The sequence below is a fragment of the Zeus faber genome (genome assembly GCF_960531495.2).
Source record: "Zeus faber genome assembly, chromosome: 6".
NCBI lineage: Eukaryota > Metazoa > Chordata > Actinopteri > Zeiformes > Zeidae > Zeus > Zeus faber.
In genome coordinates this window covers 9,893,996-9,908,052 of record NC_137201.1, presented here as the reverse complement: position 1 = coordinate 9,908,052, position 14,057 = coordinate 9,893,996, and the positions used below count along the sequence as shown (strand labels likewise).

Sequence of the window (14,057 nt, the reverse complement as noted above, 5' to 3'; positions counted from 1 at the left end):
GGAAGCCGCAGAGGGCCAGACATCTGCCCTGACATTAGTCACACACGCACGCACGCACACACAGTCCCATTAATTGAGATTTGATTGATGTGGTTTTGTATAAGAAATGTAGTTGAATAGGTTTGAAATACATTTTTATTTCTGTATGATCCCTTTGATGCAACATATAAGTAAAGAATGAAACACTAAAATATGCAATGTGGAATATCTGCACTTTGTCCAAAAATACAAAGTCATTTTTGAAAGCAAAGTTAGAAAAATAAATCTTCTCACGCCTCACTTTTTTGCTTATAGGCCTACATTTGACGCATAAGATTAGTGGTTTTGGCTCAGAAATTATAATAAAAAATGAAAAATGCAAACAGAGTGGAAATCTATCACACTCTCTAATTACTTTTGTCGGGAGAGAATTAAGCGACTAAAAAGGCAAAGGATGCCTGCTCTGGTCACAGTAGTGACTAATTCCTTAATTTATTCAAAAAAATAGAGGCATCTTTTTTTTTTCCCTGTGCTGTCAGCCTGCTGGGCATACAAACACAGAGTATCTTTTATGCCATTGCATCTAGGACCGAGTTAGTCTGCAAGTGGAGTTCAAGTTCTCAATCTGCAATGAAACTCTTTATTTATTCTTAAATCATCAAGAACTGCAGCAATAACTCTGTCTGTTGATGACCTGTAGAATGACAAGAGCAGTTTTTGGTTATAGAGAACCACCACCAACCCCCCACTTGGAGAACTATTTATCATGTTTGGGTCCATAAACAACTGATAACTACTCCAGGAGGGGGACAATCACCACGGGTGAAACAAATAAACATAAAAACAAACAACATTTACACAAAAACATAAACATTGGACGACAACATGTATTGAAAAACAGTTATTTAGGTCCAGGAAAACTAGAACTACAACTGGTCACGTGGCCTCTTCCTGTCATAGTTATGGCAGAAAATGAGGGAGGAAAGGAGAGGAATGCAACCAGGAGGGTACTGGGGTACACTCCAAGCATGTGTGGTGGTGTGTGTGTGTGTGTGTGTGTGTGTATAAAATGTCCACCGGTGAGTGTACATGACTTATCCCCATTCATACTGGTGTAGAAGGTCGGTATTATGTCGCAGCGCCTCCAAGTAGCAGAAAGGGACCCGAAGTCGCCGAAATTCGCAGCCCTGCACCCTTCACCCTACGACACCCTACAGCTGCACAAAAGCTCCAAGCACCCTGCCCTACGGCCACAGAAGACCCCCGGGCCCCAGAGAAGCCAGAGGGCCATAGAGCAACCCCCATGCCCAGCCCCGAGGGGCATTACCCAGTCCCAGGGAGCACGAGGAGACCCTGCACCCCAGGGGCGCACACATACAACCAACCCCCAGGTGCAGGCACAAGACGCAGCCGCAGGCCCGGATCCCGGCCCCGCGGCAACAGACCAACAACCTGCCCGAGCCGCCTGCCCCAGCCGGCAGCACTCCCATGGCCACATACACCCCAACCCACACCCACAACGGCAAGCATTCCTCCCAGGGGCCTCGGAAGGCACCCGGCGGCGCTCTCCACAGCCCCGCCAGGTCGCACATCCTAAGCCACCAGGCGCCTAAGCCACCTAAGCCGCCAGGACTCCAGCCCAGCCGGCAGGGGGGGCCAACCACGCCCCCACACCGACCGGCCACCCCGGAAAACCCCAGTGCTCAATGTGTGCTGTTGGTAATAGCAGTTAAAATTGTGGGTTTGGAGGTGCAAGTCCTTCAGGCAAGTTGAACCTGAATCACTTGCACCCCTCCTGCCCTGCAGACCCTGGTCTGGTGGAGTGTTGCTCGGAGTAGGATTGATGTGCGAGTGTATGTGTTTGAAGCTAATCTGAGTGGGATTAAAAGTTCGGGACAAACGAGAAGCACGCTTGGCCAGGAGCGTGACAGGCAAGATAGAAGCTGCCCGCCGCAACCCCACCCACACAGCTTGCACCCTGCCCATGCCGCAAGCCCTCAGTCTATTGTGTGGTGTATGTGCTGAGTATGAGTTTCAGCACTGGGAGAGATAGGCGAATTGTGATCAATCATGGACCCCCTCCCCCCGGGCCCAACCGTGCCCCAGTGCGGCCACCTCCCTTACCTGGTGGCAGCCCACCTACAGCGATCAGCCACAGGCGCAGAGTGGTCTGCAATGTGCCCCGCCATGCCGGGAAGCTCTGCGCCCCCATCAGGCCCCTGGTCAGCCCCCAGCCGCCGAGCATACGGACCACAGAACAGAGGGCGGCAGACAGCACCCCCACACACAGCCCAGCCCCCCAGCGACCGCGTACCGCGCATCGAGAGCGCCAGAGGACAGGTACCCCGGAAGCTCGGTGTGATGACAGGAGACTGCCCCCCACCAAAGGAGGCCACATGGTGAGCCCCGTGCCTAGCACAGCCAGCCAGGCTTAGGACCCTGGTTGACAGGACCAGACAGAACGCCTAACCAGCCCCGGCATGACAGGCCACCCCCCCACCCCACCGAAGGGACGCAGAAGGACACACAAGCCCCTGCCCGCCCCCCTGCCAGCTCAACTCAGGTAAAGGAGCGGGCGCCACCACCCAGAGCCCCTACCCTTCCCGTGGGGCACTAGGATCCACGGGATATCCCCAGAGCCGCACAGGCATCCACACAACTGCAGAGCTCCGGCAGACCAGAAGGACCCCCACATGCCCCAAAGCACCACGACATTGCACCGACTTAGAAAGACTCAAATATTAAATGATGGAGTTACGTCAGTGATAAAAGTAGCCCATATTTCATTAAATGAATCAACATTGTTTTTGGATATTGCCAATAGTTTTTCAATTGTGACGTAATCTATTAATAACTGCAACCATTGGGATGTGGTGATATTATCTGTTTTTCCAATTGAGTAATATTGTTTTCTTGGCAATTGTTAAGGCCATCAAAATGGGTTTGTGGTGTTTCAGTGGTGGTTCGACTGAGGAGAGGTCACCGAGAAGACATATTGACGGGAAGACTGGAATGCTGCGACCTAGAAGGGTTGATAGCTTCTTGGTGATGTTGGTCCAGAATGCTAGGATAGGTGGGCAGAGCCAGAAGGCATGAAAGTAGCCATCTCTGGTATCAAGGGAACAGTGAGAGGAAATGTCATCATCCACAAAACCCATTTTGAACATTTTGTGTTGGGTGATATGTGCTCTGTGCAAGATCTTATATTGGATGAGTTGCATTTTGGAGTTGCAGTTCATAGAAAAGGTGTTGTTGCAAATAAGCTTCCACAGGTTGATATCGGTGGGAACAGCAAGGTCTCTTTCCCATTTTATTGTAGGCAAAGATAAGGTGTCACCTGTTGTAAAAAAAAGTTATGAGAGAGATGTTCAATCATTTGAGCTGGTTGTAGGATGTTGTTCGTCAATTTGATTTTAACTTTTAGAGACGGAGAGAGAAAAATAACGAAAATAATTAAGATGATAAAGATTAACTCATTAAAATCAAGAATAAATTCAAATGGAGATGATGGATTCCAATTGAGCTGAGTGAAAATCTTGCAGTTCAGACAGACGAGACAAGGAAAGGTAAGAAGGAGTGATTCTTACTTTCCCGTCCTGCAAAGTGGATCTCAAGGTTTCATTGAACAAATCACACCGGGGAGATCAGAGAGGAAGTGGTCATGGTCATTGTGATTGCCTTCATGCCTAAATCAGCTAAATCATATTGTCAGGGTGGCAGACAAACCGATGGACGTCCCCCAAACTCCACTGGTGAATATCTTTGATTAGCAGGCCCGCCGCAAAGCCGTCAGCGTTGACCACCCCCTTTCACCCTGAATTTGAAACTCAGATTGCGCCACGGATACAGAATATCTGAGGTATTAAGTGAGAGGCATCTTGAACTGATTTAATAGCATGACACACAGCCAGGAACTACATATACTGTGTACAGTATATTGTGTATAAATATATATATATATGGCATTTCACTGCAAATATGTATGACCGTATGTATATGTATGTGACAAATAACCTCTTGAATCTTGAATATATATATAAAAATTTAACTCTGCATCCATAAAAAAAACACGCCTGCATTATGCATGAACAAAAGTGGATTGGGTTTGCGCGTCTGCTGCGTAGTGTGAATGGCGGCTTTTATACGAGTGTGTAAACAACAGCATTAGCAGGACTGCTGTTGGTTCTGCTTGGAGAGCTTCATCTCATACATGTTTCATGGAGCCAAACGCTTTAAGTTCAGCACAGATGGCGACGCTTTTGCAGCCGCCTCCGCTCTCTAAGAAGTTAACAACGCTAAGAAGCCCTTCCATCCGGGCGGGTTTAAATGAAGCGTCAGCGCGCCCACCATCCCACGAGGACACAGAACTGCTGCGGGCGAGCTGCGACGGGTTTGTTTTTGGGCTGTAACGTAACATAACATGGACCTTTCTAACATTTACTTTCATTGAAAAAAAAATCCCAAATAAAAATAAACAGGTAATTTTTGCCAGATAATTGAAAAGCTGCACCGGATGTGTGTGTACATTTTTTATATTTTCGTTTTACATCGGCTTTACACAGAATCCAAAAAACAACAACTCTGGAACGAAAGTCCACTCATTTATATGGAGAGTTCGATTCCGCACACGGACAGCTGTGATGCTCTGCGCTGCCATTATTTTCGCATCCGATTGAGGTTCAAACTTTTGTTTGAACGTTGTGGCGGAACTCACAGGAAAGCTGGCTCGTTGCGAAACCTCGACGCAGTTCATCCGCCGGTCACTGGAGAGCGGGAACCGAATGTTGTATGTGTTTTCAGGTTCAGTGTGAAGTGAGAAGAGTCGAGAAGAGTAGTTGACTTTAAAGTGACGGAATGAATAAAAAGGCTGCCGAAAAGTTATCCATTTTCATCCAGCATCTCATTTATAAGAGTGATCCATCCAACCATATACTGTATATATATATATATATATATATATATATAAAAAATATATATCGATCCCCTCTATATAAAACATATTAGCAGTTTTGGACTCGGGTCAACAAGTCTGGGATTGAGTCAAGTCACAGCCTGGACGTCGTGGCCTACATGTATGTTTCTGTTTGTTAAATTGTAAAAAGCATTTTCACGATAAAAACAAAATACACTTTGGATCGTACTTGAATCCGAATCCAGTGTGGACGACTAGGAGAGGGTAAGAGAGGGAGGAAACTGGGGCGTTCCCGCAGCGGTGAAAAGACAGACGATAACACACCATCGTTTGCAGCAGTTTGTCGATTTATTTGTCACTGTGGCACCTATAAATATGCCTCTTTAAAACTAACAAAATAGCTTTAACATCTTCGGGGACTGAATATCAAGAGCGCCCATGAATTCAGATATTTGGATTTCAGGCTGAACAAACCTGAGAGAAAGAAACCCCCCCAAAAAAACGCAATAAATCAACAACAGAAAAAGCAACACAGGGCATGGATAGTAAATGCTACACAGTAGCTGAAGCCACAGAGTTCCAGCACCCAGGTGTTTAAGCTGTGCCATTTCTGCGCCACCTCACCTGAGAATCTCAGAAAAGTGTGATACAAAAAAAAACAACCCAGCCCCCAAAAAAACAACTGATTTGAATACACAACAAAGAGATAAATTATGAAAAAGGTTTATCCAGTTTTTTTTTTCTTTTTCCCGCTGAAATATTAATAAAGTGTTTGGGACCGGGGGTTGAAATAATTGGGGGAGAGATCCTGTGAAGAGGGAGCTCGTAACGGCTTTGAACCCTCGTTGGAAATGAAAAAAAGTGTCAACCTTCCAAACAATGTAACTGCAGAGGTAACGATTGATCAGTCGTCTGTGTGTGAGTCAAGTATGTAATCAGCAAAAAAAAACAACAAAAAAAGATAAGCTTTCTCCAAAACAAACACCAGGCCCCGATTATCGTTTATTAAACGATAGACCCCCCCCGGGATAGAATACGTAGATGAAACGAATGAGCATTAGAAGACACAATGTTCTCTTCTGTCGCCCCCAGATTCGCATGTCATGCATCCCATCGAGCAAGCTTTGTTTTTTCAAGGAAAGTCGTTTACCTGGACCATCCCCCCCGTCCCATCACACCCCCGCCAACCACTCGCCCCGCCCCCCATTGTGCAAATGATCGCCTGACATCAGTACATCACAATATGTACAGCACAGTATGTACAGTACATACAGTATGTACAGTACAGAATGTACAGTACAATGTGTCCAGTGCAGTATGTACAGTACAGTATGTACAGCACAGCATGTACAGCCCAATATGTACAGCACAGTATGTACAGTACAGAATGTACAGTACAATGTGTCCAGTGCAGTATGTACAGCACAGTATGTACAGCACAGTGTGTACATTACAGTGTGTCCAGTGCTGTATGTACAGTACAGTATGTACAGCACAGTATGTACAGCATAGTATGTACAGTACACAATGTACAGTACAATGTGTCCAGTGTAGTATGTACAGCACAGTATGTACAGCACAGTGTGTACATTACAGTGTGTCCAGTGCTGTATGTACAGTATGTACAGCACAGTATATACAGTACAGTATGTACAGTACTGTTTGTACTGTACAGTATGTGCAGTACAGTGTGTCCAGTACAGTATGTACAGCACAGTATGTATAGTACAGTATGTACAGTACAGTGTGTCCAGTGCAGTATGTACAGTATGTACAGCACAGTATGTACAGCACAGTATGTATAGTACAGTATGTACAGTACAGTTTGTACAGTACAGTATATCCGGTGCAGTATATACAGCACAGTATGTACAGTGCAGTATATACAGTACAATATGTACAGTACAGTGTGTACAACACAGTATGTACAATGCAGTATGTACAACACAGTATGTACAGTACAGTATATACAGTACAGTGTGTCCAGTGCAGTATGTACAGCACAGTATGTACAGCACAGTACGTAAAGTACAGTATGTGCAGTACAGTGTGTCCAGTGCAGCATGTATAGTACAGTATGTACAGCACAGTATGTACAACACAGTATGTACAGTACAGTATGTACAGTATGTAGACGTGAAAAGAAAAAAGTTTGATGGAATAAAACAGGAATATTTTTAGAGTTCATGTAGAGCGTTCACAGGTGTGCACGCACGCACGCACGCATGCCACAGTGGCATCGGCATTTTGACGTCCATGTCCATCCAATGCGAGTTGCGCCGTCCTCCAAGATCATTTTTAATTATGTATTTTTTCGCTTCTCTCACAAAACGACATCAGGAACATCAGAACAGTCTATTGATGTTTTCCGTACACTCAGTCATATGCATTTTTTCCGGACACTTAAGGCACGGCTGCCCTTTGCGCTTGTTGCGCCCACTCAGGGATCATTTACGCAACAAAATATTGAAGTATTGAAATTTATATATATATATATATCACACCTGCTTAGGTATTAATAAAACCCAGGGGCTAAACATTTCCAACGGTGTTTCTCCACAATGAACATCAAGGGAGTATAATGTGACGGTGCTGCATTAAAAGTCTAGGTTTCAAATTCATCTCCCTCTACTATTTCAGATCATCAGATTGTAAAAAAATTCGGGTGATACTGCAACGTGTCATTATTATTCAGTTAGATGGAGAGATTGACACACTGACAAGGTCTCGATTTAATGACTGATGATTTATCGGCCGTGTGTTATTCTTTTTAGAGCGTGGGGGGTTGAAACGCCAAGAATTTGCCGTCATGACGCTTAAAAGAGAATTTTACACGATTTCAATACAGAGCAGCTTGCGATATCCATTTTTTGAGTTTGCGAAATCCCTCAGGATCTCAACATCCAATATCCACAGGATCCAATATCCCCCCCATCTTATTGTGAGAAACTTAAGGGGATAATCTTGTCGTCAATAACTTTGAGACAATACGACTAGAAGTTTGTTTCAAGACGACTTTATATATGTATGATAAATGATCATATCCAATTACTGCCCATCCCTTAGTTCACTTCCATACTTTAAAACCGTCGCCCCAAACTTGAGTGGTCTGCTTATCCCTGTGCCGGGTGCTGAACTGCATCAGCGGAGGAGACGTGATTTAATGAGCCCATCCACCTGAGTGAGCAGCTCTAATTCCCACTTTTGTTCCCTCCACCGGAAAGGAATTAAGTTCCCCCCTACTCAGGTAATTTGCTCTCATGTGCGGGGGGGTCTCTGTCTTACCTCTCTCCGGGTCATTACAATAAAACAGCCCATTAGGTTAACGACGGCGCAGATCTTGTGTGGCATCTTGTTAAAAAAGGGTGTGGGCATCGAGCCACGCTTAAAGAATTCCTCTCGCAGCCGCTTTATGGCAGCAGGACATGGCTCCGCCTCCTTCAGGTGAATCTGAGGTCGTCGGGGTGATGGAGGGGATGGTGGCGCCTCTTCGCTGTAAGAGACAAGAACTGTACCCCCACCCCGGACTGGTTCCGGTTTTGGGCAGGAGGGGGTCATTGTGGTAGGACGGTCAGTATGTTGGTGATGGTCCACTTCTGACCGGAGCAGTCCTGGATGGCCAGCTGGAAGCTGGACTCTGACTGTCTGCTCTCCACCAGCTCCAGACAGCGCAGCGTCTGAGAGTTCTGAATGGAGCCGCCCTGAGAGGGGGAGAGAGAGGGGGAGGGAGAGGGGGAGGGAGAGGGGGAGAGCGAGGGGGAGGGAGAGGGAGAGGGGGAGGGGCAGAGAGAGGGGGAGGGAGAGGGGGAGAGAGAGAAATCATTTCACAAAATAATCCCACGGCACAGCACTATTCTGTTAACCATTAAAAAACATCAGAAAACGGCCATAAAACACTGCAGATCTGTGCTTAAAATCATGGCCTACTAATAGTTAGTGATGCAAGACTCGCAAACGATGGCAAAAGTGGAAGCGGGTGGAAAATAATTACTGACTACTGGTGGTATAACGGAATGTAGTTGATCTGTACGGATCATAGTCATCAACATCATACTGAAATGCAGTTTTACTGGCGCGGTTACTTTTCAAAGGAATAATTCCCTAAATCTCGATGCAGAGTTGCAGTGAGAAGCAGACAGATAAGACAGACGCGTGCTCTGTTTTACTCTGAAGCGCAACGATTGGTTCATGGTTCATCATATTGGAGCGGTCAAGATCCGCTGGTAAAAACGATGTGTATTAGGAGGTGCAGACTTCTCTAGAAAATGGATTGTTACTCCCCTTTTAATATAATTGATTTAATGACCATCAATTGACTCCAAGAGATTCAATTACAAATATACCAAAAAATGAATGCATATGTTGTACATTTAAACAGCAGTGTACATCAGTCTGGTTATTGCAGTTAACAATCAGAAGTGTGTGTAAGTAAATCCAGAAAAAAACAAAAAACTTTGAGTGATGTTTATTGGGAGTACTCCCCCCCCCCACCCCATTTCCAAAAGGAGTTTTAAAGGTTTTAAATTTTTGTCCTGTCGGATTGCATTGAAGCGCAGTAAGAAGCTGCAATTTCTCGATAGTAAAAACTTATTCTACTTACCAGAAGGTTGTGTTGTGAACTTATTGTACTTATGAAGGTGTTGTATGTGTTGAATTTATGAACTTATACTTCGGAACTTATACTTATTAACTTATGCTTATTAACTTCCACTTATTAACTTATACTTATTGACTTCCACTTATTAACTTATACTAAATAACTTATACTTATCAACTTATACTTATTAACTTGTACTTATTAACTTCCACTTATTAACTTTTACTTATCAACCTCCACTTATTAACTTCCACCTATTAACTTCCACTTATTATCTTCTACTTATTAACTTTCACTTATTAACTTATACTTATTGACTTCCACTTATTAACTTATACTAATTAACTTATACTTATAAACTTATACTTATTAACTTGTACTTATTAACTTACACTTTTAACTCATACTTATCAACTTCCACTTATTAACTTCAACCTATTAACTTCCACTTATTATCTTCTACTTATTAACTTATAGTTATTAACTTATACTTATTAACTTACGCTTATTAACTTCCACTTATTAACTTCCACTTATTAACTTATAATTATTAACTTATTATCTGTGATGGAAACAACAACTTTAGGTCTCGGGTTGCTAGTGTGGGATTTCCAATGCAGCAGCAGTGCTTATGACAAAAAACCCCACTTTGAACTTTCGATTCTCAGCGCTCCACTTGTGGCCAGCGACACGGCCGGAGAGAAAACACAAATTCAGTTTAAATCTCTTTGATCATATTCTTTATCTTGCGAATTGGAAGATGGATGGGAACTCGGCGAGCAGGAATATATTCTACGCCCGGAAGACTGGTTTGGTATCTAAAGTGGCAGTGATTTTCCGCTGCAAACATAAAAAAAAAAAAGCAGCTGAGTACACGACACATAAATAAAACAAAAGACAAGTGGAACAGTTAGGGAGGGGAAAAAAACTAAAGGAAAGAGTTATCCCTTCAGGGGGTTCGGCGCTTTCAAAGGGTATCGATCGTCTCAGCATTTCCCTGTCTGCAAAGACGACTTGGAGAGGAGGTTCGCCCAGGTATCGACTAATAGACAAACTAGAATAACCTTGACGAGCGATGTCCACACACACACACACACACACACACACACACACACACACACACACACACACACACACACACTCCTTTTCCTCTGTGAGACAAACAAGTATGCAAAAACACAAGAAAAGTGACGGGAAGCTTGGGAAATGGAACAGACTGAGCTACAGCAACAGAGAAAAAAAGGAAGAGAAACACAGCTCTCTCAATCTCTCACATTATGGGATTCCATGACATTACATGACATCATATAGCGGAAGCTTTTTTCCAAAACGACTTACAATAAGTAAATTTTGTTCTGTTGGTAGTAGTCAAACTATCTATAAATCACAGTATATAGTCACAGCAAAACCTTAAATAGAAATAAGTAACATAAGTAGAGTTCCAGATCTTTTGTACGATGGCAGAGATCCTTAAGAGTTAAACATTTAACACGTATTCACGTTGGCCAATAACTGGCTGATCATTCCTCGTTCCCAAAAGACATGGAACACATTTAACTGCTTCTGTGTGGAAGCAGGTGTTATATCAAGTAATAGATGATTGCCTATTTGCCTATATTGTACGTGTATTGTTAGATTTTTGCTTATATTGCACTAAAAGAGCAAGATGGGCAAATCAGAGTATAAAATAAATCATCATTACTGTATTCAGATGAAGGGCTTGTGTGTGTAAAAGAGATAAAGTGAACATCTAAGTGGTTGAGGGATGACGCCTTGGGCGTGTACTAAACACTACATCAGTCTGTAAATGTCAAAACAGTGTGTCAGCTTTTGGAAAGGAAGACTGTAAATATAGCAGAGAAGGGAATGGCACAGAAAGGTTGCAGAGAATGCTGTAGCTGGCACTAAGGGAGAGTAGATGCATTACTGCGTGTTTGTGTGTGTGTGTGTGTGTGTGTGTGTGTGTGTGTGTGTGTGTGTGTGTGTGTGTGTGTACGGTGGTTGGGGTATGGGGGGGGGGGGTTTCTTGCCAAAGTGGAGTAATAATCCATGAACGTTAGCACGAAGGCCTCCGCCTGCAGGACGAGGCGTTTGGCTTTCACAGAGTGTGCACGACCTTCCTGAGGGACTTTGTGAAAGTTCAGTTAAAAGAAGCGCACTCTGCACCACACACACACACACACACACACACACACACACACACACACACATACATACACACCTTTGGAAGCAGAGCTCCCGCTGAGCGACTCTGCGCATAACAACACACTCCCTGAGTCTGCTCTCTGTTCTTTCTTTCTTTCCATCTCTCGCCATCTCACACCACCCAAATGCAAGCACATGGTCTATATGTAAATGTGCAAATATGATGATATATTCTATACACACACACACACACACACACACACACACACACACACACACACACAAACACACACACAAACACACATATACAGCGACATAGAAAGAGAGAGAATATACAAAGAACATATAACACAAATATCACTGCAATTCTGCAGCGATAGTAATTCACTTATATGGTTTGATTATTAGATGGAATATTTGTATACGTTCAATGTATCTATTGAATACCTGTTTTTTTATTTTTACACAACGTCATAGACATCATTTCACAGTTTGCAAAGAGTGATTGACATCGTGACCCAAATACTGTTATAAGAAGCTGCATCGTTTGCTCCAACAAACTTCTCTGAGACCGAGCTGAAAGGACCAGTTTCAGCGTTTGTTAGTCTTTTAAGATTGACTGACATATATACATACACACATAAGTAAACATATACATATACATATACACACACACACTCACACGCCCACACACACACACACACACATATATATATATACATATATATATATACTGTATATGTATGTGTGCATATATATATATGCATATATATATATACACATATATATATACATACATACATACATATACATACACGTACAGTATATACATACTGTATATATATATACACACACATTTATATACATACATATGTATATACATAAATACATATATACATATATCCATCCATCCATTTTCCTCCGCTTATCTGTGGCCAGGTTGCAGTGGCAGCAGGTTGAGCAAGGGGCTCCAGGCCCCCTTCTCCCCGGCAACGTTTTCCAGTTCCTCCTGAGGGACCCCGAGGCATTCCCAGGCCAGCTGGGATATGATATCCCTCCAGTGCGTTCTGGGTCTACCCCGTGGTTTCCTACGAGTTGCATGTGCCCGGAAAACCTTCAAGGGAAGGTGCCCAGGCGGCATCCTAATCAGATGCGCGAATCACCTCAACTGGCTCCTTTCGACGCGAAGGAGCAGCGGCTCTACTCCGAGCTCCCTCTGGATGTCCAAGCTCCTCACCCTATCTCTAAGGCTGAGCCAAGCCACCCTACAGAGGAAACTCATTTTGGCCGCTTGAATTCGCGATCTCATTCTTACGGTCACTACCCAATGCTCATGACCATAGGTGAGGGTTGGGACGTAGATGGACTGGTAAATTGAGAGCTTTGCCTTCTGGCTCAGCTCCCTCTTCACCACAACGGTCCGGTACAATGCCCACATCACTGCTGACACCGCACCAATCCGCTTGTCCATCTCACGCTCCATTTACCCCCTCACTCATGAACAAGATCCCGAGATACTAGATCTCCTTCACTTGGGGCAGTAACTCGCTCCCGACTTAAAGGGAGCAATGCCCCGTTATCCGGCAGAGAACCATGGCCTCACACTTGGAGGTGCTGACTCTCATCCCGACCACTTCACACTCGGCTGCAAACCGGCCCTGTGCGTGCTCAAGGTCACGGTCTGATGAAGCCAACAAAACCACATCATCCGCAAAAAGCAGAGATGCAATTCTGAGGTTCCCAAAGTGGTCTGCAAATCCACAGGTACTGTATCTGACATCCATGCGACACTGAAGAGGCGTGTCAGCCAAGACAGCCCAACAATGTCCAGATCCTTCAGCATCTCTGGGCAAATCTCATCCACCCCCGGCGCCTTGCCACCGAGGAGCTTTTTGACTACCTCAGTGACCTCTGCCAGGCATATGGACGAGGACGTATTGATCGGGTTCAGAATTCTTCAAAGTGCTCTTTCCACCGCTTGACAATATCCCCAGTCCGGGTCAGCAGTTCTCTTCCCCGGCTGAACACAGCCTGAGTCAAGCCCTGCTTTCCCTTTCTTAGTCGCTGAACAGCTTGCCAGAACTTCCTTGAGGCCAACCGAAAGTCCTTCTCCATAGCACCCCAGAACTCCTACCACACCCAGGTTTTTGCTTCAGTGACTGCCAAAGCTGCAGCCCTTCTAGCCTGCCCGTACTTGTCTGCTACCATGGGAGACCCCTGGGCCAGGCAAGCCCAGAAGGCCTCCTTCTTCAGCTTGACAGATTCCTTCACCGATGGTGTCCACCAACGGGTTCTTGGGTTACCACCACGACAGGCACCGACTACCTTCCGACCACAGCTCCTAGCAGCCGCCTCTGCAATGAAGGTTTTGAACATGACCTGCTCGGATGTCCCCAACCTCCCCCGGGATGCGCGAAAAATTGA

General features: G+C 44.7%; 2 protein-coding genes across 2 annotated transcripts in view; both read right to left on the bottom strand.

Moving 5' to 3' along the window:
* The window catches only part of pyurf (PIGY upstream open reading frame), a gene marked incomplete at both ends in the record, with an annotated part of 8,610 nt that extends 6,419 nt beyond the window's left edge, over positions 1–2,191 (bottom strand). Inside the window, one exon of the mRNA XM_080002774.1 lies at positions 2,104–2,191. Coding sequence (XP_079858900.1) covers positions 2,104–2,191 — 88 coding nt within the window. The remainder of the gene's footprint in view (positions 1–2,103) is intronic.
* A 6,254-nt stretch (positions 2,192–8,445) lies between these two features.
* The window catches only part of LOC307231153 (polypeptide N-acetylgalactosaminyltransferase 18-like), a gene marked incomplete at its 3' end in the record, with an annotated part of 129,444 nt that continues 123,832 nt past the window's right edge, over positions 8,446–14,057 (bottom strand). The window contains exon 11 of the mRNA XM_080001741.1: positions 8,446–8,592. Within this exon, the coding sequence (XP_079857867.1) occupies positions 8,446–8,592 (147 nt within the window). The remainder of the gene's footprint in view (positions 8,593–14,057) is intronic.